This window comes from Buteo buteo, chromosome 19, assembly GCF_964188355.1.
Source record: "Buteo buteo chromosome 19, bButBut1.hap1.1, whole genome shotgun sequence".
Taxonomy (NCBI): Eukaryota; Metazoa; Chordata; class Aves; order Accipitriformes; family Accipitridae; genus Buteo; species Buteo buteo.
Window position 1 is genome coordinate 2,004,972 of NC_134189.1, and position 25,078 is coordinate 2,030,049.

A 25,078-nucleotide genomic window follows, 5' to 3' on the forward strand; every position below is an offset into this window, starting at 1 on the left:
CTGCCGAAGGGTGCCTTTGCTTTGGGGCAGGTCCCCACACCAGCGGGGCATCAGACACAGGGCGTGTAGGATAAATACACACCTGCTCTATACGTCTCACTGCCTTTCCGGCATGGCAGCTCAAAGTCTATTTTTAAACTCCCTCCTTTATTACACAGGCCAGCAGATAGCGACGGCATGCCTCCTGCCATGCCAGGGGTGCTGCTCTCCCGTGCGCCCCAGGGAGCAGGGTGTCCTCCACACCGCGCGGGGACCACCCTGCCCAGGGACGGGGATGGGGCACACGGTGGGCTACGGGCACGAACCCGCTCATCTCCCCCACCACAGGCTCAGGTCACAGTGGGTGCCGGCAAACCGGGGTGCCCGGCTGGATTCGTGCTGTTGCGAACCAGCTGCTGGCTACGCCGGCACGAGGGTGCCGCAGGGTGTTTCGTCCAGCTGTATTAATGGGATGCCAGTGTTGCTCGGGGCCCGTGGCTTATAGGATGTAAATAAGCTGAGGGTTGGGCGCAGCGTCACCAAATCCACCTGCTGCTAGTGTCGGCGCAACCGAATTGGCGCGGGAGGGAGGACCAGCTCTCGTGGGTAGCGCACCCAGGGCTTTGCACTTTGGTGGATGCCCTGACCCTCAGCGAGCAATATTTAGAGTGGGTTTTGCTCTGCGACGTGAGCAGCAATAGCAGGTGGGGAGGGGAGGGAGAGCTGCTCGCTTTTGGTTTTCGACCCTCATCTTCATTTCACATCATGAGTCATGTTACGTTCTGAGCTGAGTAACTGCTGGGGCTATTTTTACTCCAGCTCAGCAAGCTTCCTTCTCGCTGCTGCCACCGCCAACCGCCGCTCGCTGCGGACCCAGGGGCAAAGGATGGGGAGACGGTGAGTGGCAGAAGCCGAGGGCAGGGGAAGCGGTGTTTGGGGTGGTGTCAGTGGAAAGGGGGACCGCTGCCCACCTAATCAATTTGGAAACAAAAATAGTATATGCCTCTCGAAAAACAACAGATGACCTGCGACGTGTGGTGTATTCACACACACACACATACGCATGTATTTATTATAGTGGGAGAGGGGAAGGGGGAGGGAGAGAAATTCCTTTCGAGTGCTATTCACCAGTCTGGAAAAATAAAGAAGGAAAGCAGAACATTTTTTCCTTTCATCAAAACAGGAAAGAGAGGGGGAATGGGGTGGGGAGCAGATCCATAGACATAATGGATGGTTGCCAGAGTAAGGAAATTGTTCCCTTTTACCCTAAACTTGGGGGTTGGGGGGAAGAAATATATGGTAGCGTGAGCAGGGAAGGCTGCATCCCCTCCTCCCCACCTGGTGTAGGAACGTGTACGCGCACGGGAAAGCGCTGGGAAATCAGTCCCCCCAGCTTTGCCTTCTCTCTTTGAATCCTGCTCGAGCTGCACATCCGCAGAGATGCGAAATGCCTTTGCCTTCTCCTTCACCCCAAAGTGCGGAACAGCAAACCGCGGCCGGCGTGAGCCCTCTTCCTCTCTGCCATTGTCAGGGGCCGTGCTGTGCCCTCTGCATGCGTCTGCGTGCCCTTCCCCATCCTCTCCTCTCTGCCAGGTTTCTGCCAGGAATGGGTGAGATGAAGGAGGTGGCGAGGGGCTGGGGGAATCCCTCCGCCGGGGAGAGATAGATAGGCAGAGGGGAGGTTCCTGGAGGAAGCCTGGCAGGTCCCATCGAACGCCTGCTTGCCAGGTGACACCTTCCCTTTCCCTAGGGGCCAGTTGCTCTGTGAGGGTTTTACTCATCCTTGGAAAGCATTTTCCCTGCCAGCACCAGGGGCAAGAAGGCAAATTATGCAAGCCCTGGGCACCCCGAGGCTCTGCCTTTCTCCAGCACCAAATATAAATACCAGGCTCCCTGCCTGTCTCTGTCTCCTCCCTTTGGTCCCTCTTCTCCTTTCTTCCTTTCTTCCTCCGTTAGACCAAACTCAGTCATTAGGAAGTCAGGGCAGCTCCCACGGCGGCAGACTCTGGGCCAAATGGTGTAAAGAGCAGTGTAAGCTATGTACGATGACTCTGTTGATCACTTGAGTCGGGATAAACCTCACACAACCGGGTGATGTGGCGTAAAATCGATGCACCCGCGGAACAGGCCTGCTGGCGTAAACTAGGCATAAAACTTACTCTAGGTGCTTCATTCCAGTGTCACGGCTGCTCCCCTCCATTGACGGCTGTGGCAGCCCCGCGGAGTAGGCGTAGGGATTGCTCATCGTTCTCCTGAACTTATAGACCGGAGCGAGAGCAACACCTAAGTTAGATACCTTGAGTGGGCGGGCTGACTACACGTTGGCTGTCAACACCTCCTAATTTCTTTCCATTGATTGTTTTTCAAAATAGGGCTCATCATGGAGAGGCTGAGACATCTCAGCTGTTCAGACTGAGTCTTGCTTTCCATTGTAAGCCCTGTTTTTCTTCCTGCTGTTTCACAATTCTCTCCCCCTTCTAAAAAAAAGTAAAAAAAAAAAAAAAGAAGATATCACCCCTCACATCGTGCCTCTGTGGATGGTGGCTAGTAGATCATTTTTTCCACCAATATGAGAAGAGGGGAGAGCTGCCTTGCAGCAAGGAACTGCCTATTGTCCTCGGACACGTGTTGCCCTCCTCCCTAGTGATAAGAAAATAACCGAGGAGATGAGTTCAGCTGTTTGCAGGTTAGAAAGCTGTAGTGGTGGTGAAAATGTTTTAATAAGAAACCCTGCTACAGGCTCTTATGAAATCCCTGTTTTGTTGCGGTTTTTCTGCAGGGCCATTGCCAGCTAGCACAGTTGGGACTGGACCTTGTCAAGTCACAATGCTCTAGCGGGACATTTTTATGGTCCAGCTGCTTCATGCAGCCTTGAAATATCTTCCCACCATATGCAACGGTGGTTTCAAACTCTTGTCCTGTGACATTTGGGATACCGATAGTCCCGCAGGCCTCCACACCCACTCCATAGGCCAGGTGAGGGGAAGATAGAGTCATCCCCATTAGATTTAGTGGTTTGTGGGATAAATGACAAGCTAATTTCATAAAAGCAAGAGAATCAAAGGAGCACCCGCCCGGTTCAAGGCACAGCAGTTTTAAGTGCACATGCCCCTCTTGAACTCAATGCCAATGAGACTGGCCCAGCCTTTAGCGAGTCTAAACACCTCACTAGAGAAAAATCTGTCCCTGTCTCAAAAGCACAAAGAGTAAGGAAAAGCGACTGAAGCCTCAGTGTCTTGAATATCATTTTGCTCTATTTCCAGGCAGGGTCAGGTAGATGATTAGTCAAATTCCAAACATCCTCTTCCTTGCCATCTGGAGGTTCAACAGGGATTAGCTTTTTGTTTCTGATGTCGAGCTTCTAAAAACTGCCCGGCATCATCCACATGAAAATAAATAACTCTATTTCTATCCTAGCTCGCATGTAATGTAGCCGGATATTTAAAAAAAAAAAACCACACCGCACATAGCCCCCCCAAACCCAGGCCTTGCAGCAGCTCTTGTTGCTACCGAGCAAGAAATTTGCAGCAGTCCCTGCTAGCTTATTGCTGAGTCCTTCTCCTCTCCGGCGGTGATATCTCTCCCTGCTGAGGAGTTTAATCAACCCTCCCACACGCAGGCTGTTCTGTCCTGGCCAGGCAGCCATTACAGCATGGGGGACCCCCTACACAGCTTGAATAAGGTGGCCTGAAGGTGGTGGAGCCACACCAGGTTATTTGAGGGTAGAGATCCTCCAAGGGCACTGGAGCCTCCATTTACCCCTTATGAACTTTAAACACGTAATGGGGTGATGGACGTTTGGGACCTAGCTGCTCTCAGCTCCCTCTACACAGACAGAAGGACTTCCAGAAGCTGGTTTGGCCATTCCAAATCCTCAGCTTTCCCCCTGCTGACCACCAAGGAGCCCAGGGCTACAGCGTTCCTTTGGTTGGTGCCATCTGGAGCAAGGTGAGATGGACCCGGGCCTTTTTAAAACCTTTTTTTGGAGCCTCCTACAGATTTCAGAAGGAGTTTCAGTGTTCCGGTAGATGCTAGGGCAGTAGCTCCACCCTGTCGGGGGGTTGGAGCCAAATTGTCATCACGTGAAATGGCTGGTACGCTGCTGGCGGGCCAGGATGGAGAATGAAGGGAATTCTAAGAGTGTTCTGAGGAATTTGGGGTGGGTCAGGGCTAGCATGGCTGGAACATCTAAGGTAAAGTCCTGTTAAGGTCTCTGGTGGTGGAAACGAGCAAAGGTATGCATTGCATTTCCACTTCCTTCCACTCGAGCTCCAAAATTGGGGCCGAGCCACTCCAGACTCAGTTTGAGGGACTCCCAGGACGCTCCTTATCTCTGCACTTGCGCACCTCAGATCGCCCGGGCTTTGGAGCTGGCATGGCTCTGACGACCTCCCCACCTGGGGGGAAATTTGCCCCCTCTTCTTCTGGGTCAGGGTGAAGAGCAGTGATCCCTTGTGACCCAAGAGCATCTTGACACACTGCCCTACCATAGGACCTTTCATTTTGTGTTTGAGTTACCCATCCCTGTGATGGGAGGAGCAGAGGAGCTATGCTATTTTAAGAAAGCTATGGAGGACCCCCAGTCCTCCTTGTGTCCCTGTGCTTCCTGACCAACGTCCACATCCATGAACCAAAATCAGGTTCAGGAGCGTAGCTAGCCAAGCTGGGAGGTGTTGTCAGATGCCTACTACAGAAGAGCATTTGGTGGGCTGCCCGCTGCTCAGTTCTGGTAGCTGCTTCTCGTACCCGGACACTTTGGATGGTGCATACGCGAGCGCTGGTGCGAGACCGTGCGTTTTAGAGGGGGTTGGCTGCATGAGACTCACAGGCACCTAGATAGTCTAAGGGAGCATGTGTGATGCTGTGAGATGAGGCCACTGGTATGCCTGTGGGTGTACGTATGTGAGAAAGGAAGAGAGAGGGGGAAGAGTGAAGGAGAACACATGGATGCCCAGGGATGTGTGAATGAGACAAAATTTGCACGTAGCTGTGCATGCGAGCGGCTCGAATAGAAGCATGTGCGTAGCATAGAAAAAGCAGGGAAGATGCTTGGGATTCAGAGCGAACGCCTGCCGAGAGCCTGCGGTGCATGACGGTGCAGGAATGTATCGGTGGATACGAGCCTGCACAAAGATGGTGCAGAAATCCCTCCTGGTTGTGCCTGGAGTGTGCTTTGCGAGTGTGCAGCTCCGCACCGGGAGATCACTCGTACGTACATGAGAGGGCGTGCGTACGGGTGTTTTTTCAATAGGATATGACTCTTTCTTGAACTCACCTGTTAGCAGCCTTTCCCTCCCTATCCCTCTCCCCCCCCCCCAAGCAAATATCTGCTTGCTTAATTTCCCTTCAGATGTTTATTACATCGTGGAAAGAATCATGCAGCAAAATACCTCCCGGTGCCACGAGCAACACCAGATTGTCTTGTAGCAACGTTTAAATTTCTCTGGCTTTTTTTTTTTTCCCTGCACACAAAGAGATGTAAGATATTAAAGCCGTCTCTCTCCCCGGAGCTAGTGGTGTAGCAGGGCAGGGAAGAAGGCAAGTATTGCTTAGAGAAATGGGCTCCAGACTGCAACAGTGAGAACCCAGGGCCAAATAAATAACAAACTACCATGCCGGGAACTCCTTATCTCTTGCCGAGGAGGAAGGAATTTCTGTCCCCATTCCTCACGCGATATTAAAGCCACATTATACGGGTTATTACAGCATTAGTCATTTTTAATTAATTTATCATTTAAATTAACACACTTTTTATTTTGTCAGCAATGGAGTGCTACTCCCTCCCTAGATTTTTTGCCTTGATACAGGGCCAAGATTGCAAGCTATGCTCCACCCATCTCCTCTCCTTTATAAAAGGAGCAGCCCCGAGTGCCAGTTTAGTCTCTCTTGCAGCTCGCAGACTAAAATAAAGACCCATCAGCTCGCCTCCCCTTCAATTTTACCTTTTCTGCTTTTTTTTTTTTTTTTCTTTCTTGTTGCAACAGAGCACGGGAGGCAGCAGCGGCTCTGCTCTGAGGCTTGTCAAGGCTCAGCGCACGCACACACACACACGCAACCCACAGCGAAAACATTTGCTCTCACCTGTCTCCAAACCCAAAGCAAACCTCACGTCCAAGCAAACTGCCAACACTTCGAAGGAGAAGGCACCCGAGCCAGAATTTAATGTAAGGGGAAGAAATTCAATGTACACTAGCAACTTTATGCTAAAAAGCAAGTGGGTGTAAGGAAGAAAAGGAGCATTTTAAGAAAAGGACACCTTAAGGAAGAAGATTTTATTTTTTGGATTCCATACCAAACTTTGGAAAAGTTGGTTTTTTTAATTATTATTTTGTGCATCTTTTCCTAAGAACGTTGAGCCGTTGTTACCTGCATGTAAAATCTTTTACGCACACATATTTTAAGAAGGAAGAAAATCAAGAGGAAAAATAGCATGTGGACCACCTAGCAGAAGGCAATACTGAAGCATCCCTTGCGGTGAGGGGGACGCAGGCTCCGGATGCGTATAATTTCGAGGGACTGCATTTTTTTTTCCACCGGGCTGATGAGATAGCGCGGAGGCAGGCGAGTCACCGAGAATTACTTCTGTCTCCCCTCACCACCACCACCACCACCGCCACCCACCTCCTCTTCCAAGGACTCCTCCAACTCTCCAGCCCGGCTCGGAGGGGACATGGGAACGCGGGCAGCCCTCGATGCCTGAGGCCGGGCGGCCGCGGAGCTGCCTGCGGGAAGCGCTTCCCTCCCGGGGCTCGCCGTCCATGTACCCGCAGCCGGCGGGGCCTGAAGTCGGGATGAATTTCGGCGTGGTCTTCGCGTTCATCCTCTCCCTGCCCCTGGCCCGCCTGGAGGTGAGTTTCCCTCGCCGGCAGCGGGCGGTGCTGCCGAGCTGCGAGCCCCGGAGGTTGCGGGGAAGACCGCCGGCTGTGGCGGCTCTCGCCCCGCAGGTACGGTGGGGTGAAGCCCCGGGGGCTGCCCGGAGCCGGCGGGGGAAGAGCGGAGGCTGCACGGGCGAGGAACCCGGGGCGGGCGGTGGCTTTCCTGCCCCTTTTCTGAGGGAAGGGCTGCGCGGGCGCGCTAATGGCGGGCAGAGCCGGCCGCCCCCGGCCCTGAGGGGAGAGCGACCGTTGGGGACGGTTTCCCGCCTCGCCGCGGGGGGCTGCCCCCCCTCCCTCCACCGCCTCAGGAGGGGCCCTCTCCCCTCAGGACGGACCCCTCCGGGGAGGGCTTCGTGTGGAAATAAACCCCCCCCTCCATGTCTGTCCCAGGCTGGGGTCAGGGCCGGGTTGGTTGGGGAAGGGGAGAGAGGGCTGAAGCGGCCCCCCGGGGGTTCCTGAGGGAGCAGGGGTGCTGCTGGGGAACCCGCAGCCCTCCTGCCCCGCCGCCGGCTTCACCCAAGGGCTGTCACCCCGGGGCAGGGTGCCAGCCGGCGGCTCCGCCGAGCCTCTCACACCCCCCCCAGCCCCGGTCCCCGCTCGGTTATTTTGGCGTCGTGGCCGCGCTCGCGTGAGGCAGGGACCCAGGCCCCGTTGCCCCCTCCGTAATAACGCGCAACCTGGCGTGGCCAAGGGGGTCGATGGAGAAAGGGCGGGGGGCTTTGAAAGGGGCGAGGAAAGGGACAGCGTGGCTGGAGGGAGCGGCGCCGGGGTGGCACGGTTACTCGGTAAGGAGTGTGTCTAGCTGTGGGGCCGTGGGAGGAGGCAGAAGATGTGTGTCTCTGCTGCTCTTGCGCTGTCACGCAAGCATCTTGTCCTGCAGTCCTCCGGCAGGCTCTGCTCAGGAGGGAGCCGGGCGCAGGGTGGGGGCCAGGTGGTGGATTTGGCCGATGAACGTACACCGCAGCCCTCTCTGGTTTCCCTGTGTGGAAATCAAAGCCTCACCCCGAGCCACGGTAGAGGAAAAGGAGCCCCAAGACCCCCCACATCCTTTGACCTCTGCTGCCGCGTTTCGTCGTCTGATTGCGTCCAGATTGAGGGGATCGGAAAGCCCCTAACATTTATGCACAGCGCTCGGTTCCCACTTCAGCTCTACCCAAGGTGGCAAAACCGTGGGTTGGATCTGCAGCTTGGGGGTTCTCAGGGGCAGGAAATATCCTTCCACCAAAACTTTCCTCCCTTTGCATCATTTCTTTCTTTTCCTTCCTCATTTTTGGGCAGCCCCTCTTGTGGGTGGCAGGGAGGGGGTTGGGTGCGAAGCATCGCATCACCACCTTATGTGCCCATTTTGCCCTTGCCCAAGCCGCAAAGGGAAGCAGTTAGAGCTGTGGGCTGCCCAGTGGTTATGTTTGTTTTGGGCAGATGATGGTATTTCCTCTGTGGGTGGCTCAGATCTCTTTCTCCCATGCAGCATGAAACGTCAGCTATGGTTGGCGCTGGAGAAGGGTGAAGATGGAAGTGTCTGATTCCAGGGGCCTGTTACTCTGCACTGTAATCGCATTAAAAGACTGCACAGCTCTATGACAGCCTAGGAGGGCTGCAGTTTGGGAATTCTGGCTCTAGGTTTCTTGGGAGGAATTGTGATATTCATCAGTTTATGACCAGAGAACCAAGAAGGTTTCTTCTTGGGTAGATGCTTCTGCCTGCAGCCAGTCCCCACGTCTAATTTGAGGGCACTATGTTGCACCTCCTGCACCAGGTGCGTACAACACAACTCCTGCCAGGCTGCTGAACCATAGTCATCCTCTGAATGGGCCTTGCACCTCCTCCCCAGCCCTGCTGGAGAAAGTGCACGGGGAACAGTAGTTCCCCAAGATCAGCAGAAGCCTGAGCCAGGAGATGGAGCCTCCTGAGTCCCTCTCCCTTTTCGATCACACCCATCTGGAGCTGGAGGGCCCTGGAGCTTTTCCAGCCAGAGGGAGTACGAGCCTCAGCGGGGAAGGTATTTGCCAGTTGGGAAGCAAGGATGCTAAACCGATTTGCATTTGCCCTGGAGGCTGTAATAGTTGCCTTGCAACATTTACAGAGATGGGCTGAGCCCAGCCTGGTTGTGCTGGGGTGAAGCCCCACTGGCAGGGTTTTCTGGAATTCCCGAGGAATGGGGTGCGGCTGGGCGCTTGCTTATAACCTCGGCCCAGCTCCCCATCACATCTTCCTGGTGCGAGGCTCCGGGGCTCTTCCCGAGTCTTCTTAGCATGGGGCTGTGACAAGGACAAAGCAGTGGAAGCTGGGATGGATGACACGTCTGGGGTGAGCTTGTGGAAGGAGCCAGGCACGTCCCTGCCTCCCTCTCACCGTCAGCTGATGCGCAGCAGCAGGAGAGAATGACAGTGATTCCTGCGCTGTCTCCAGTGCTGCTGATAGACAACCGGCCCCGGGGGTGGAAATGCCTCCAGCCCTTGCAGGGGAGGTGTGGGGAGAGCGTAGAGGAGCAGGGTGGGGCAGTGGAGTCCCCCTTGAAATGGGAAAAGGGTGGGTAGGTCTGGCTGGATTTTAGGAACGTGAGCTAGATCAAACATTAAGTTTGATTCTTTTAAGGGAGGAAAACGTAAGCCGCCGTCCCACGTGGAAGGGGCTCGTGTGAGGAGGGTTGTGCCGGCTGCGGGGAGAAGCACGCGTGATCCTCTGGCAGGCAGATGTCGGGGTCCGCCTGTAGCCAGGAGCAGTGCTGGAAGGGTGGAAGCCTTGTGCCAGGGGAGCAAGAGCCTCTGGGGTTCGGCGGGCTGGTGGCAGGTGCTGCTGGTCTTGCTCTCTGCCAGGGAATGCGGTGGAGTCTCCCCTCAGGGTCCTCATGTCAGCTTCAGAAAGAATTAAAAAGTGCTGTTTGTTTGGGTTTTTTTGCCTGGCTGATCATTCAAGACCCTGCTGCCAAGATCCCTTGCTGCGGTCAGTGTGGACGTGCTCGGGAAAGTTCTCCTTTCCTGGGCAGAGGAGTGAATAGCTGGGTGCTTCCCTGCCCTGGGCTGGCGCTGCTGCTATCCTTCTGTCCTTACGTGTGCAGTCACAAGTGGGTGTGTAGACACACCACCTCTGAAAAGAGGACTGGAAGAGTCCTCACCTTGGGAGTATCTTTGGCTGGTTTCTTTGAGCCTCGAGGGTCTGTCTTTCCTGCCAGTTGCACAATCTTTGCTTCCTCCTCCACTCTATCTGCTGTGCTACCGAGAGAGACACACCTTCCAACAAGACTCTGAAGCCCTTGCCGGTGAATAGCTGGAGGGAGGACCGGAGCACAGCCATGAATATTCCCTGCGCCACCTTGGCAGCGCCTGATGGCAAGGGGACCTTTCAGCATCCCTGGTGCTCAAAAGCATATGTTGGCAGAAAGCTCCAGAGGCAGATGGAGTTAGGGAGGGAGGCTGATTTTGGAAGAGCATGTGTGTGGGGAGCGGGGACGGGGGAGTGTCCCGTTTGCAGGGCATCGCTGCACGTGCATCGGTTTGCGGCAGCCAAACAGCACTGCCGACGTCTGGAAGGAGGGAGGCAAAGCTGACGCGCCGAGAGGCCCCGGCGTCGCAGCCGCAGCGCAGAGCAGCTGCGGGGCAGGCAGGGACCCTGCCCAGGTGCTCTGCTGCCTTGTGTCGGGTATGCCCTGGCTCTCGCCCCAGAAGCTGGGAGAAGGGGAGGGGATGTCCCTGCCAGGGGACTGGCAGAGTAGGGGGTGCCCCTGTGGTTCGGGGAAGAGCCAGGCACTGGGGGCAGAGGGAGTGAGGGAAGAACAAACTAACTTTCTTCTAGGAATTCAGGGCCCCGCAGGAATACAAGGGCAGGCCTTGGGGCACTTGTCAGCCAGCCAGAAGTCCATTGAGACAAAAGTCTTCTTTGATCTGCCGCACAGTTAAAAAAGGAGATTGTTAACCTGTGTTAGACAAATAACTCCAGAGGAGCTGCTAAGCAGGAAAAGCACCAGCTGCGTGGGCTGGTCTGTTGGGGATCCCACCTCCTGCAATGCTCCTCCACCTTCTGACTCCATGGGATCAGGTGGAGGTGGCTGATGGACCTCTGCTTCCCTGTGTCCCATCCCCACCGAGTGCTCTGAGCCTGGGTGTGTGCAGTTCCCCAATCTCAGAGCCTCCCAGGCATGAGACCGGGATGGGGGGCCAGAGGCATGGCTGTTCCCAATCACAGACCCCAAGGGGAGCTGGGCAGCTCAGGTCTGGGCAGCTGCTCTTAGGCCAGCCTTGGACATGGCTCTGCAGCACTAGAGGAAAGTAAAGGAGCTTCACAGGCTGGCGGTTGTCACTGGCAGAGCTGCCTCACAAAGCCTGGGGAGGAGGACAGGATTATGAGCCATGTGGGCTGGTGATACGGCGTAGCCATGCTGATAGTATCTGCAACAAGAAAAAATTGGCACCTAAAACTGCTGCTGTGAGCAGGGAGTGGAGCTTATTCCTACAGGCAGTCCCCAGCAATCCGGCTCCTGAGGGCCTGCATTTGCAATCCCTGATTCATATCTGTTCCCCCTGCTCACTTAGCAAGGTGACACCTCCCAGCTCGCCTCCAAAGTCACCGAATCTGAATCTCGTAACACCCGCCCACGCTCTCGCCCAGCGAGTGCCGGAGTTTAAAATAAAGTTCCATTTCCTACATGTATTAAGTGTCAGGAAGGACCAGGGGCATCCGTGCACAGCAGCATTCATACACAAATGCATTTGGGTGACAGGTGCAAACGTTAAAAAGCCTGCAATTTCACTGCCCAGCACTGAGCTCTGGCTGCAAGTACTGGGAATTGCAAATGATCCCTTTTTCAGTAAACGTGTGTGGTGCAAGGCAGGGAAGTGCTGCAGAGCCTCTCTGGCACTGGGATGTTGGTCCCACTCTTCCTCACGCAGCAGGAGTTGTCAGAAGGCATCTTCATTTCGCAGCTATTCAGTGATCCCTGAATTATACAAGTCTCTCTCTCGCTGTGCATTCATCACTGATGCTGCTTCCCTCTCCCTCAGAGACTGAGGAAGTAATGCCTGGGGATGTAAAATCTGCTTTTTGCTGCAGGCGGACAGCCAGCTCTGTGGTGAGATGTGACAGTGGCAGGGACGGAGCGGGGCAGAGAGGCTCGATCTGACTCGAGCTCTCTGGTGGATGTGGCTGCGGAGGTTTAAGACGCTAGTGTTGCCTGCTCTGCAGCTATCCCAGGAGGTTTCTGCCCCGTGACTGGTGCTGCAGCAGCCTTCAAGCCACTGCGTCCTAGTTTAAGTTACAGTATTAGAGGGTGGGCTAGCAGGTTTGAGGAGGGAGCACTCCTATTGCTCTGTTAGTAGAGGTGAAGGGCGGGTGGCCAAGGGACAGGCATGTGTGGGAGGGTGCCAGGCTCAAGCAGCCATGCAAAAGCAACTGCAGGTTTGGGCTAAAGCCCTCAAGGTTTAAAAGCCAACATTTAACCACCTGCCTGGTGGTTTTCCTTGACTCCAAGCGGAAGGGAAATGTTCTGCACTGAACGCAGGCAGGGAGGGAATAGCTGCTCACTAGAAGGACCACACACATGCCACCAACTGCCCATAAAAACCCACACAAAAATCCCTGCATTTCACAAGTACACGAGCCAAGTTCTCCTCTCAGTTACAGGGGCATGTGTAGGGCTGTGCCTCAGACAGCATCCAGCACCCGGCTGAAAGAGCAGCTTTTCCGCATGAGTAGCCCTGAATGAAGAGAGCTAGGAGCTAAGCAAACACTTTGGCCAGTACTTTCCTCCGTCTCTTTTTCCAGTCTTTCGGAAGTATGTTTTAATCAGTGCTTGCTTTCCCACACCGCTCCTTTGTAGTCTTGTTAAGTGCTGTCACTGGGGCCCATTCAAGCCTGGTGCCAGAGTAAAATTCCCAGGAGATTGATGGCGTTGCACCTGCCTGCACAAACACTGAATTGAGTCCGTCATCTGATGTCTATAAACCTGCTTACTTAGGTTTTTTTGGCACTGGCGTGCAATGACATCCAAACTCCCATGTGTTTCTTCATCCAAAACAGCTCCTCAGCCCACCACCTTGAACAGCCTTTCATGTCCTCCCTGCAGCATTTGTGGTTTCACCGCAGGCTCATGCCGGAGCAGCCTCAGCTGCAAAGGTCAATCTTCCTCTCCAACCCCCACCTTTTTTTTTTTAAAGAGTATGCAAATGATGTATATTATTGGGCCGCTGTGGTTTGAGAACACACGCGCACGCACACGCACATACACACGATATCTGACAAAGCCCGTGAGGGAGTTTCATAACAGAGGGAAATATTGGGAAGGTTTTATCTGATAGCGTAAGGGAAGTCTGTTAAAACGCCTTTACTGCAGGCAGCAGGAATGAGAGGCCACCTGGAGAAATCATACAGCACCGGAGGAGGAAGCCTCGCTGGCTGTGTGCATAGTGTTCAGGGCTCTGCTGTACAGCCTGGGCATTTTTTGGCTTTTTCAGTCTCCTGACTGCTTAATGAGAGGCAGCAAGAGGGGCTCTCTCGCTTTTGCTCAGGTTTCAGGCGGATGCCTTCATGAGGGCACATCTTTGCGTTTTGCTGGTTCTGTCATGCCTCCTCCTTCTATTCCCCTCACTCCCGCTCCGTGATGCCGTCAGTATTTGCAGATCACGTCTCTAACACTTGTTTCTCCCCTTCTTTTCTTTTTGTCATCTGGCAGGGGGACCCCATACCTGAAGACATTTATGAGATTTTGGGTGGCAGCTCAGTGCGCTCCATCAGCGACCTCCAGCGTGCCCTGCGGATAGACTCCGTAGGTAAATCTCCTCTTCACCAAACACTCCTCTATTTTTTCTTAACTCTTTTGGGGGGAGGGAGGGGATTTGCCAGCAGGCACACTATCAACAGACCTCACTATAAATATAGGAACAATTTGGGAGCCAAGACCTGGCTATTTACACACGTGGTCCCCCTGAAACCTGTGGGAGCTAGGCAACCAGATGCCTTTTTAGATCTCCTCCTAACTGCCTGGTCTTTCAAGGGATGCTGGCTTCCAAAAATGATAGGAGATTGGCAAGGTGAGTGCAAGGAACTGGTGTCAGCACTTTTCACCCTGGAAGATGCACAGGCAGCAGAGCTTGAATTGGCCAAGGATCAGTTTAGCAGGTGTAGAAAAGGGAGGTGGAAATAGGGTGGTAGAGGAGGAAAGGACTGAGTGAGTTCTCTGAGCTTTAGCATCCATGAAAGACCCTGGGCTCCCAGAGGCTTTTAGGATGGGAGTAGCAGAGCACGTGTCCGTGGTTGAGATACGGGACAGGACCTAAGTCAGGGTAGCATCACTTTACCTCCTGCCCGTAGATAAGAGCTCCGGGGGCTGCAGTGCCTTGGGGTCACTTGGCCAGGGCTGAGTACAGCGAGCGGCAGGAGCGGCGAAGCATGGAGGGGTCGGCACGTGTGGGAATTGGAGCACGCGCCACGGCGGCTGGGCTGGCCCAGGAATTTATTTATAAACGGTCTCTTCAGAGCAAATTCCTTTCTATTCTAACCCTGCTCCCGCCCGTCATCCCCCGGCCCCCCCAGCTCGCCTTCTCTCTCGTGTTTTGTCTGTTTGGAGCTTTGTAATCCTTGCCGAGACACTATCTACGGGGGAACAGAATTTCCTGCTTTTGTTTCCTATGCCAGTCCAACCACTGGCGCAGTCTCAAAAGCATTCCCGCTGCCTTTCAAAACGGCCCTGGAGGGGCAGGGGGGGGAAAGTGAGGGGGAGGGCACCAGCTGCGTTCAGCTATTGTTTGCCTTAGAAAGAGGCGACGAGGCTCCCCACCACCACCACGGCCGCTCCCTGCCCTCACCAGTTCCCTCCTCCTCCTCCACCAGCCACACAATGGGGCAACTTCCAAAATTAGCTGTGCTGGATTGTCCCAGGCTGGTCCCGCCGCCCCAGCCGTCTTCAGTGCTGACCCGGGGTGTAGAAGGACAACCTGGGAGAGGGAGGAACCTGGTTTTCAATAGGAGATTTGTTTCAAGTCAACAGTTGTTGCTATTTTTTTTCCCCCCTTTCTCTCCTCTCATCAACTCAACCTCAGTGCAAAAGGCAACCCCCACCCTCGTTTGATAAAATGCCAGGCGGCACAGGATGGAGGGGTGGGGAAGGAGCGGCTGAGAAGATGCGTGCAGTCTGTCATGTCCCGGTGTCTAAGGAACAGATACATCTCTATCGCAGTTTCTAACCGCCCTCACAATTAAGAAATAAAATGGGCTTCTCTTGTTGGCTTGAAAAGCCCAGGGGTATGGGGGAAGGCTGCAGAGCTTTGAGTCACTGGTTTCACTTCAGGTCCCAGATGAGAAAGGCTGGTCAGGGAAACAGAAAATGGTGCTGTGAAGCTCTCTCTCTGTTGCACCCTGTGGCTCTCATCTGCTCCCAGGTAGTGACTGAGGGGCATCACCATTTGCTTGGCCTGTGTGGAATTAGTGTATTAGCAAATAAGTGTATTAGCAAAATAATCCCAAACCACCTGGGGCTGTTCCCTGTGCTATCCATGCCCCATGTATGTGTCATAGCCGCTGCCCTCCACTGCACAGGGAGCCAGGATTAGGCAGCTGCAGGAGGCAGATGAACTGAGTGGGGTACTGCTCTCCTGACCTTAGACACTACTGTAGATCTTAACTGTGGCTGCCCGCAAAGCAGGCATGACCATCTAAACCAGTCATCCAGACACTCTCTGTAGCTCTCTGGAGAGCTGCATGCCCTTCCAGAGCGTGATCCACCAGGTCTTATTTTGGGTGTCTGCCTCAGGGCAAGACCAATGGTGTCCTGCAATTGATCACGCCTCTCCAGACACTTTAAAGGGTGTTTGTCTGTCCACCTCCCATGTAGATGTTGACTGCTCAGGCACATGATTCCTGCCTTGTGAATGCAGCCTCTGTGTACCCATCCCACATCCTTCAGCAATTGCTGCAGAGCTGAGCGGAGAGCAAAGTCCCTGCTCCCCCTTATAAGAGGGCTGCACTAGGGCAGGACTGAGGAAGAGGGATGGGACATGATAGATATGGGAAGTCTGCTCCACCGCACATCTGATAAACAGAGATCTTCCACTGGCCCCAAATTCCCTCTAAGAAAATTGCTCCCTTGATGCTGACGTCCATTCAGCTTCCTTCAGCTGCTAAAGCATGTCAGAGAAGGAAAGAGCTGTGGCTGGGTGGGAGCTATCTCTGAGCGTGGCCATTGTCCGGAGCTCAGGAGGGGCTGCATGTTGGAGTGCTCCATGGGGATTATGGGCATTTCTCTATTCAGCGCTTCCTATGGGAAAAAGCAGTGGGGTGGGAGGGAACTGCTCAGGGCTGGCCTGAATGCTATCTGCCTTCCTCTCCCATCGCTGACAGAAATACCTCCAGATTCTGCAGCTTACCTTAGAATAGGATAGGGGAAAAGCCATTTCAACTTTATTTTTCCGTTCTGCTGCCCTAAAACTGACTCTAAACTAGAGCAGCTGTGGTGGGTTGGGAGAGAGAAAGCAAGCACCCCACCTCCCACCCATCGTCCCCCTTCACCTGCCCTCTCACACCCCAACTCTCCCAGTCCCAAGCCATCCCAGCAAGGCACCTCGGTGTTATATACCAAATTTTCTGCTTGTCCCATCTGGTCTTTGATCCTCTTTGCCATATCGTGGCCTCAGCCAGCTGATCTGAATCCGGGTGCTACTCCTCTCTGACACCAGACAGCCCTGCTGTAGGCCTTGTCATTCTTGAGCTGCAGTTTTCCTCTCCCAGACCTGACTGGAACCCCTCTTTCACAATAAGCTTGTTGCTTTCAACTGCCTGGTCTGAGCAAAGAGCAAACCTAGAGTGTCCATTCCCCAGCACAGCTGTGACCTTGCTGGTGGATTTACACCTAGTGTGACGTACTGGGGCCATGGCTTATCCCACATCTCTGCACTTTGCCTGATGAGCGGAGCACAAGTGCCTGCTGTCTTCTCTGGCCTCTACCCGGTGCTATTAGGCCATGTCTTTCCCTTTGCAGAGGAAGACAGCTCGAGCCTGGACCTGAATGCAACTCAGCCCAGTCAAAACCCGATGGCCCTGTCTCGAGAGCGACGAAGCCTAGGTGAGTGGGGAGTGTGGCACCTTGTGATTGTTGGGCACTCACCTGAGCAGCTGTGGCTGGGTGTAGATGCGTGTCTGAAATACGTGTCTGGGGATAGAGATTATAGTGCGCATGGATGTATAGACAGATGAGAATGAGGGTCTGGGCCTCACGTAGGAGCTGGGTGTTACACCCCAGGAGGGCCGGAGAGGGAGTCTGGAGCTCTGCAAGGTGCTGTGCTTTAAATCCCGCTGGTGCTGGTTTGCTCTAAAGAAGTGTCATCTCCTGCCTAGGACTGCCGCTGCAGTGAGAAGCATCTTTTTACTGGGGGCTCCTCCACAGGGCGCAGCTCTGTCCAGGGAGGGAGCTGGAGGGGTGGGAGAAGGAGAAAGAACATGTGTGTGTGTGTGAGAGCCGGTGGGGGGGTCTTTCTCTTCCAGTAGAGGTGGTTGCAGCAGGTTGGTAACAGCTGCAAAGCCCGTTTCATCCCCCCTTCTTCTCTTGGCCTTCTGTAGATGCTCTGGCAGCAGCAGAGCCAGCTGTCCTCGCGGAGTGCAAGACGCGGGCGGTGGTCTTTGAAATCTCCCGCAACATGGTGGACAGCACCAACGCCAACTTTGTGGTGTGGCCACCCTGCGTAGAGGTGCAGCGCTGCTCCGGGTGTTGCAACAACCGCAATGTGCAGTGTCGTCCCACGCAGATTCGCGTCCGGCCTGTCCAGGTAAGGGAGACGCCTCCCGCTGCTCCCTCCTCCCACAGCCCACCTCCATCCCTACCCCCCAAAACCAAAACCACAGCGGGTCTCAGGTGCAAGGCTCACACAGCTGTCTGTTCCCTTGCACCCGCTCTGCAGTCACGTCTCCTGCATTAGCCACGCAGCGCTGCAGCCTCTGGCGCAGGGTGACGTCCGTGGCCACCTACTCGGAGGGCTGGTGCTGTCCAGCAGCTGGGGACTGTCACCATAGCAGAGCTACAGGGTACTGTCCCCAGCTGCAGCTCTGCGCCACAGCTATTTCTGTGGCTGGAGGCGACCTTGTCTGCTGTGTTAGAACAGAAAAAAGAGGATGCTTTCATCGCGGCAACTGATTTTGATGCAAAAAGAGGAGGGCTTGCAGTGTCAGTGCTCAGTCTCCCCACTGCTGCTGCAGCTTCTTCCCAAGACACGCACTGGAGCAGCTTCTCCTCTTTCTCAGCCCCATGGTTACCTCCTGACCCGTTCCAGCAGCAAGCAGACACCTGATGGCTAACCTCTTGCTCTGATCCTGCCCTCCTCACAGCTACCAGTGATCTCCTCACAGCTTCCTCCCAGACAGCTCGTTTAAAAATAATACTCATCCCGTACTAATCCTCTGCCTGAGCCGTAAGAGACTCCCCCAGGCAGGCGGCAGAGGTTGGCTGGGAGAGGTTGTATTCACACAGCTCTTTTCATCAGGAAATTCCTTTCTCAGAAAAGCCAGGCTGAATGAGGGAAAAATGGGGGGGAGCAGGAGTTGTTTTTGTGGAAAAAACAAGTGAGAGGTCAAAAGCCAGCCTGAAAAAGTGACCTGGAAATGGTTTCTTTGAGGACAGAGGTCTCTCTATTGTTTGTCTGGAAGTGTTTGTCTAGCAAGCAGCGTGTGGTCTGAAGCGTGTGGAGTGGGCTTTCAAGGAAAGATAAACAGCCTCACTGCTTCGGTGCTGGCTGAGGGATGCTGCTGGGGGCAGTGGGTTTAGAGGAATTCAATCCCAGACGCGCGGCAGAGCAAGTATTTATAGCTTGCGGAGCACTTCAGGGGCTGCGGTCTTGTTAGATAAGCTGAGTGGGGTCAGACCCAGCCGTTCCTGGAGTGGGAGGACCCCTTAGAAAGCTTGTGCCCTGTGGTGGGATGTGGAGTAGTGAGTCTTGCCTCTGAGTCAGCACTGGTGGAGAGTCCGAGGGAATTTCCAGAGCACCGCCTTTCCAGTGAAACACAGAGCTGAGGGCTTCAGCCCTGTGAGTTATTAAAGAGCTTGAGACAAATTCAGACAGGCCTCAGCAGAGCTGGTAAAGCTGTGTTCACTTGCATTGGGCCTGAGTTTTTCTCCTTTTGCCCTTCCTGTAGGATCCTGTGGGAATTAATTCTGGTTGCCCCCAGGTCTCCGCCATCACATCTGTCAGAAACAGGCTAGTGTGTTCTGCCTGTCCCATGTTTCTGTCTGTGATCAACCAGTCATCCTGCTTAAGCAGCAGCAATAGTTAGGAACGGCGGAAACAACCAGTCACATCCAAACTTGCCTGGTCTAGGTCTGCTCTGCTGGTGTGTGCAGATTTAACTCCCATATATACCACCCCTGACTTTGAACCTTGCTCTATAAACTGTCTAAAATATAAACTGATCCAATCTATAAACTGATCCTTTAGGAAGAAAACCAGTACTGACACTGATTATTTTTACAGAGTGGGAGCTACAGCTGTATTAATCTCCTGCTTGCCTTTCTCTTCCAAATAGGTGAACAAGATTGAATTTGTCCAGAGGAAGCCAAAATTCAAAAAAGTCGTTGTGCCTTTGGAGGACCATGTGCAGTGTCGGTGTGAAGCAGTGGCCCGTCAGCCCCCCAGGAACAGCCGACCAGGACCACGTGAACAGAGACGTAAGGATCTTGGCATTAACAGAGTGGAGGGAGGTGTGAGAAGAGGGGCTGGGGAGAGAGGAAAGAGCCCTCCACTGCTTTTAATCTGCTTAGCTCCAGTGAATCCCATGGGCCTTCGCTGGTTTATACCAGGCGAGGGACCTTTCCCAGGATGTTTGCCTGCCAGCAAGGGGCTGAAACTGAGGGAAATGAAGGAGGGGAAGGTGAGAGGTGAGGGGAAGGGCATCGTGGGAAAAAGAAGAGAGCAGACACTGTGGAGAACAGAGGACAAGGGACAGAAGAACAGAAGGAGGCCTTGTGGCCCTCCTGTTGCAGAGCTCTTTGTTGATAGTGTGTGGAGAAAGATATTTCAACATGAGCCGGCTGCCCCGTGCTGTACAGACACTCTCCCCTCTGTTTTGGCAGGCTTGTCACCGTCGTCCACCACAGCCGCTGTCTCACAGAGGCGGCGAGTACGCCGGCCGCCGGCGCAGAAGAGGAAACATAAGAAGTACAAGCATGTCAACGATAAGAAAGTGCTGAAAGAAATCCTCATAGCATAGAAGTGCTGGCAGGGGAGAGAGAGCACAAGGCAGGTAACAGCAAGCTGCTTTTCCAGTCGGGAGAGATGTCCTCCCAGGACACGGTTCTGACCAGGCATCTCGGACCCTTCCTGCAGTGCTGGCTGCTCGTTCAGTGTGGGGCTACTGCAGGGCCTGGGCATGATAAAACCCGGGTTGAAGGAGGGGGAAGGACTAGGCTGGGACCCAGCACGTGCATCCTATTTATGGCTTTATGGCCCTTCACAAAGGTGGAAGGATCATGCTGCAACCAGACTTGCTCTCGGGCCCTGCCCTCTCCTTTCTCGGCCGCCCTTACAGGCAGAGAGTGAGCCTGACTTCTCTCTACACCTAAATCCCCTCAGGGTCCATGTAATTCATCTGTTCTGTGGAGCAACTCCTGTTCTCCTTTCTCTATTGATTCTCCGTTGAAAGCAGAGAATTAATGTTGCTCTGGGGATCCCTTTTGCTTTTATTTCATTAGTTGAGTTGGCAGAAAGACTGAAAAGCAGCAACACTTTTGGTTCATCTCTCTCCTTGCGGGAAGCCTGTGTGCATGAGAAAGGTCATACCAGGGGAAAGGAGAACTGGAATCTCTGGCAGGAGATCTGGACTTTGTCAGTCCAGGGTCTGATTCTTCTCTCCCTGACTTGTGTAAACAGGAGTAATTCCCTCGTCATCAGAAGAATTTCACTGGTACAAGGGAAAGGAGAATAAGTCCTGGTTCCCCATGAGAGAGGGAAAGGTGCAGAAAAGAGAGGAAGAGTAGCCAGGGCACAGACTGAGGGGAGCTGAATTTAGAGAGGAGGCACAGCCCAACAGGGAAAGCCCTGGCCCATGACTCAGCAGTTCCAGCTCTGCCGCAGCCCTTTGAATGAGCCTGAGCCGCTCGCTTCACATTCATTTCCCCTTGCCTCGGGAGAGGGGACGACGGGCTTCCATTGTGTGGTGTTTCAGGAGCTGGGGACGAGGGGCACCAGGCGGTGTCTTGGGATTGGTATTCCCACGCTTAGCACTACGAGGACTCTGATTATCCCAGGATCCTCCTGGCCAGCCCAGAGTTCCCAGGCTAGAAATGATGCAAACCCATGCAAATCTCAGCTCTGGCTCAAGTTGTCCAGGGGAAAAAATAGAGGAGGTCAAAAGCCCTCCTGGGCTTCTAATCTGGCACTTCCCTGCAAACATTTCCAGAGGAGAAGACGAGAGAGGAGGGGAGTTGCAGGGGGAGAGGGTTACATGTTCTAATGCTGTGTCTGTTTTTGTTTCACTTCCAGGTTTATTTAATATATTTGCTGTATTGCCCCCATGGGGTCCTTGGAGTGATAACTTTTCTTCTTTGTCCGTCTGCCTCGACGTCTGATTCAGACGGCAATTGGTGCTTCCCTTTCCATCAGTGGACCTTCTCCCACCAAAGCCTCTCCCTTCTTTCATTTATTAGCATAATTTTTAAGTTTTACACACAAAAGACAAGGACAAACATGACCTATATATATATATGAGAAAAGAACAAAGTACAAATAAAACCATGAACCCTGACAGCCACAACATGCGACAAGGACAGGACAATGCCTTCCCAGCTCCAGAGGACAGGATGGAAAATGTGAAGAGGAAAGTGGGTCCAATTACTTCCGAGGGGAGGAGAAAAACAAATGGACAGAGGGCGGAAGGGGAATATTGTCCCTTTCCCTTGTGTTTCTGGTAAGGCTGGGGGGCCCGGCTGAGATCAATACTTGCACTGGACCTACATTTTGAAAACAGGCATATCTCAGATTGTGAGTGGCGACCAATGATGGAAAATGCACTAAGGACTTTTATCGCCCTACCTGGACAGATATATATTTTTAACGTGCGTGTGTATATTTTATTTTAAAAAAGAAAAACCAAAACCACTAAGATACACAACATCTCGGGGAACAGAACAAAAAAACAAAACAAAACAAAACAAAGAAGCCAAATGCATTCCCCCCCTCCCTTTCCCCTCCTGCTCCTGGTGCTGACTGGAAGGTGTTTGGATCGTGGGGAAGGAGCAGACGGCAGCAGAATCGTCTCCACGCCCCCGGCCCCTGCCAAGGGGAGCCATCTTTGCACATGCTGGTGGAGAATTCAACTTTCCAGGCTCGGACTCAAATTATTTTTTAAATTCGCTCTGTATGTGTGCGCGTGTATATGTGTGTGTATATATATATATATATACGTGTGCGTGCGTGTGTGTGTGTGTATGTGTATTTATACATACATATATAAATATATATATATATGTTCTTAAATGGATTTCATTCCCCAGTGGCAGGAAGCTCAGAGGCACATGCATGCATCGGCTTCGTTGGGCTGGCAGAAAAGCACGCTGTTACTGCAACGTGCCTGCGAGGTCCGGGACGGGACAGGCAGAGACATCATCTGATCTCTCTCTGTCTTGTTGCCCTTTTCTCTCACTCTCCACCACCCCCCCCAGCACAACTTCCTTGCAGGAGGCGAAGTGGCACCACAACAAGACCAACAGCAGCCAAACTTAGAAGCATGACTTAATCTCAGCGAGCTGTCCTTGCCTGCTCTGTGGTCCTGAAAGCAGAATCGTGTCATTCCCCCGAGACTTTTAACCCCTTAATGGGTGTCCTGCACACCATGCCTCCACTGCTCTCTCCCTGCCAATGTCGCCGCATCTCCCATTGTTTTCCTCACATTTTCGCTCTCGAATTTCTTTTGGATTTTTGCCCGTTAGATGTTCCCAGCCCACTTAGTTTGGAAGTTGGTCCAAGATGTGGGCAGCTCTGTGCAGGTATAGAGAAAGAAATGAGGATGGTCTTTGCAGTTGGCAGCAGCCGTCTGAGATAGATAGAAACGAGCTCTTCTAAGTGAGGACGACTCGGACAACAACTGGAGAGTCAGTTGTAGACTCCCTCCTGGGCCAAAGCCTGCTCCGGAGGCGGGAGGAGAACTCTCTGAGCAAGGGCTATTTCTGCACACCTAATACTCAGTCACCATTAGCAGAAATGTTACATATGATGGGAATTTCCAGCGTCACTCAGAGTCCCGGTCTCAGATTGTGCCGTGCAGAGTTACACATGAAGAAAATGCCTGCCCAAAGCTAGCGTGGCTGTCCCCCCCCCACCCCTCCTGCCTCCAGCCCCTTCTCCCCTCGCACACACACACCCCTGATGTGGGGCAAAGCCCTGCAGGGAGCCCGGGGAAGGAGGCGAAGCCACCACCTGGGAGCTGTTACAAGTTGTGTAGGGACCCAGCCCTCGCCTCCTGCAAGCCCAGAGCACTTCTCGTACCACTGCCAAGCCAGCACGTTGCTCCCTCCCTCCCTCCCCAACCCCTGAAGTCTTAAGACACTTTGTTTTCCTGTTCCAAAATCTGTTTCCTTTGGTTTGTAAAAATGGTGAGGTTTTTTGTTTTGTTTTTTTTTTAAATGTAAGATTAATTTATACTCAGTACTGTATTTAAAGTTGTAAAAAAAAAAAAAAAGAAAAAAAGGAAACCACCTCTCAAAAAACTTTTTCTCTTTCTTTTGTGAGTTGAATGAAATGCAGAGGCCAAACCAGCTCACCGCAGGGCAGAGCAGGATTCCCAGGGCCTCCAGTTTCATTTTCAGGACACTTATTCCGAGATTGCAGGGAGAAGCGACCGAAGCTGGGAAAGTCCTGGGAGCCCACGTACTGCCCTGCCGCTCCTCCTTCCCACCTGTCACCCAGCGCTCAGCCTGGTTTGAAATGACTTGGGCACGGGGGATTTTGTCTCGGAGAGGTCCCCTTCTCCTTAGCTGCTCTGTTCGGACACCCAGCCAGAATTTCCCTGTGCTTTCATCCGATCTCCGGATTCCTCTGCTTTGAAGGGCTTGGGACAGTCGGCACTGTTTACACTCCCCAAAGCTGTACAAACAGTCGGCCCCTTCCCTCCTTAGTCACATCGTCTAGACAACGACGACGGTCCTTCCCTCGGTCGGAAAGGCCGTTGCGTTTCCCTTTCCTCCCAGCAAGGGAGGTATCGCACATCTGGCACTTGGGCGCGAGGCCGCGGGGACTGAAGGCAGCTGCTGCCCCGTGCCTCGATTTTGGGGTCCCCCCCCGGCACACACGCCCATAGCTCAGCTCTGAGGAGCGTAGACCCGAGTGGGAACTTGCGCCGCAACGGCGAACCTGGGGAGCTCGGTCCTCGAAGGACGGGCCTGGCAGTCCCGGGTGTGTGCCTCGCTCCAGCATGGTTCATTTTGGGGTGAGGACACCTTTTCCCTGATCCCCCAAAGGGAGCTGGAGTAGGGGTGAGCTCTATCCGCCCCCGAGGATGGAAAGCAGGGGCAAAATCACAGCGAGGATAATAATCACATCGCTGCTCGGATTGCCTTAGGGTGATCCGGTGAGAAGAAAGATTTTTGGCGTGAGACTGCTTTGGGCTTGAGGTCCTGTCCGCAGGGAATTTGGAGAGCAATGGGTGCAAAGAGGGGTACAAAGCACAGGAATCACGGGTGCATCAGCCTGGACCGGGGAGGGATGGGAGGAAGGGCTCGGCATCACAGGGGACCGGCACAACCGCTTGGCTGTGGCGTTCCCGGGGGAGGCGTGCAACGCCATCCGCAAGCGCGTGTCTCTGCTTTTAACAGCTCGAAATGAATAGGTGCTGAAAGAAGCCGCGGGCCCCGGGCGCCTGGAGCTGACACCTCCACAGCGCCTGGCGTCCGTCCGCTCCCTGCAGCTGCTCGGGGCGCTCGCTCCAACGCCGCTTGCTCGCAGCGCCTTGGCCGGGCGTTCAGCGCGAGTCAGCGTGGGGCGTAGGAAGGCGGGCGCTCGCCCCGTTTGTCGAGGTTGGAGCAGGTGGTTTACATCCACCCCGCAAAGCCGAGCCTGAGAAATAAATCCCGAAATAAGCCCTGGGAGGGCTGCAGCACGCCGCCGGAAAGCATCTCCTCCGTGCGGGGATGCCAGCTTGGCTCGCCCGGTGCTGCAGGTAATCTTGGAGAAGCCAGGGAGCCTTGGCAGCTCTCCCTGCTTTAATTGCTCGACTGCTGCTTTACCCAAAGGCCCAGCCTCGGGACATGTCATTCAACAGGA

General features: G+C 53.9%; 1 protein-coding gene across 3 annotated transcripts; it reads left to right on the forward strand.

The window, feature by feature from the left end:
* Nucleotides 1–791: 791 nt before the first annotated feature.
* PDGFB (platelet derived growth factor subunit B) lies at nucleotides 792–23,346 on the forward strand. Of its 3 annotated transcripts, XM_075051086.1 has the most exons (8): nucleotides 792–876; nucleotides 5,964–6,827; nucleotides 13,519–13,615; nucleotides 16,819–16,902; nucleotides 17,397–17,602; nucleotides 19,350–19,491; nucleotides 19,897–20,066; nucleotides 21,305–23,346. In XM_075051086.1, exons 2-7 carry the CDS (start codon nucleotides 6,672–6,674, stop codon nucleotides 20,031–20,033), a joined length of 822 nt encoding a protein of 273 aa, XP_074907187.1. In that variant the 5' UTR covers nucleotides 792–876; nucleotides 5,964–6,671; the 3' UTR covers nucleotides 20,034–20,066; nucleotides 21,305–23,346. The 3 variants fall into 3 exon arrangements, with proteins under 3 accessions (XP_074907187.1, XP_074907185.1, XP_074907186.1); XM_075051084.1 differs by lacking the exon at nucleotides 792–876 and having other exon boundaries at nucleotides 5,690–6,827; XM_075051085.1 differs by lacking the exon at nucleotides 792–876 and having other exon boundaries at nucleotides 5,690–6,827; nucleotides 19,897–20,062.
* The last annotated feature ends 1,732 nt before the right edge of the window (nucleotides 23,347–25,078 follow it).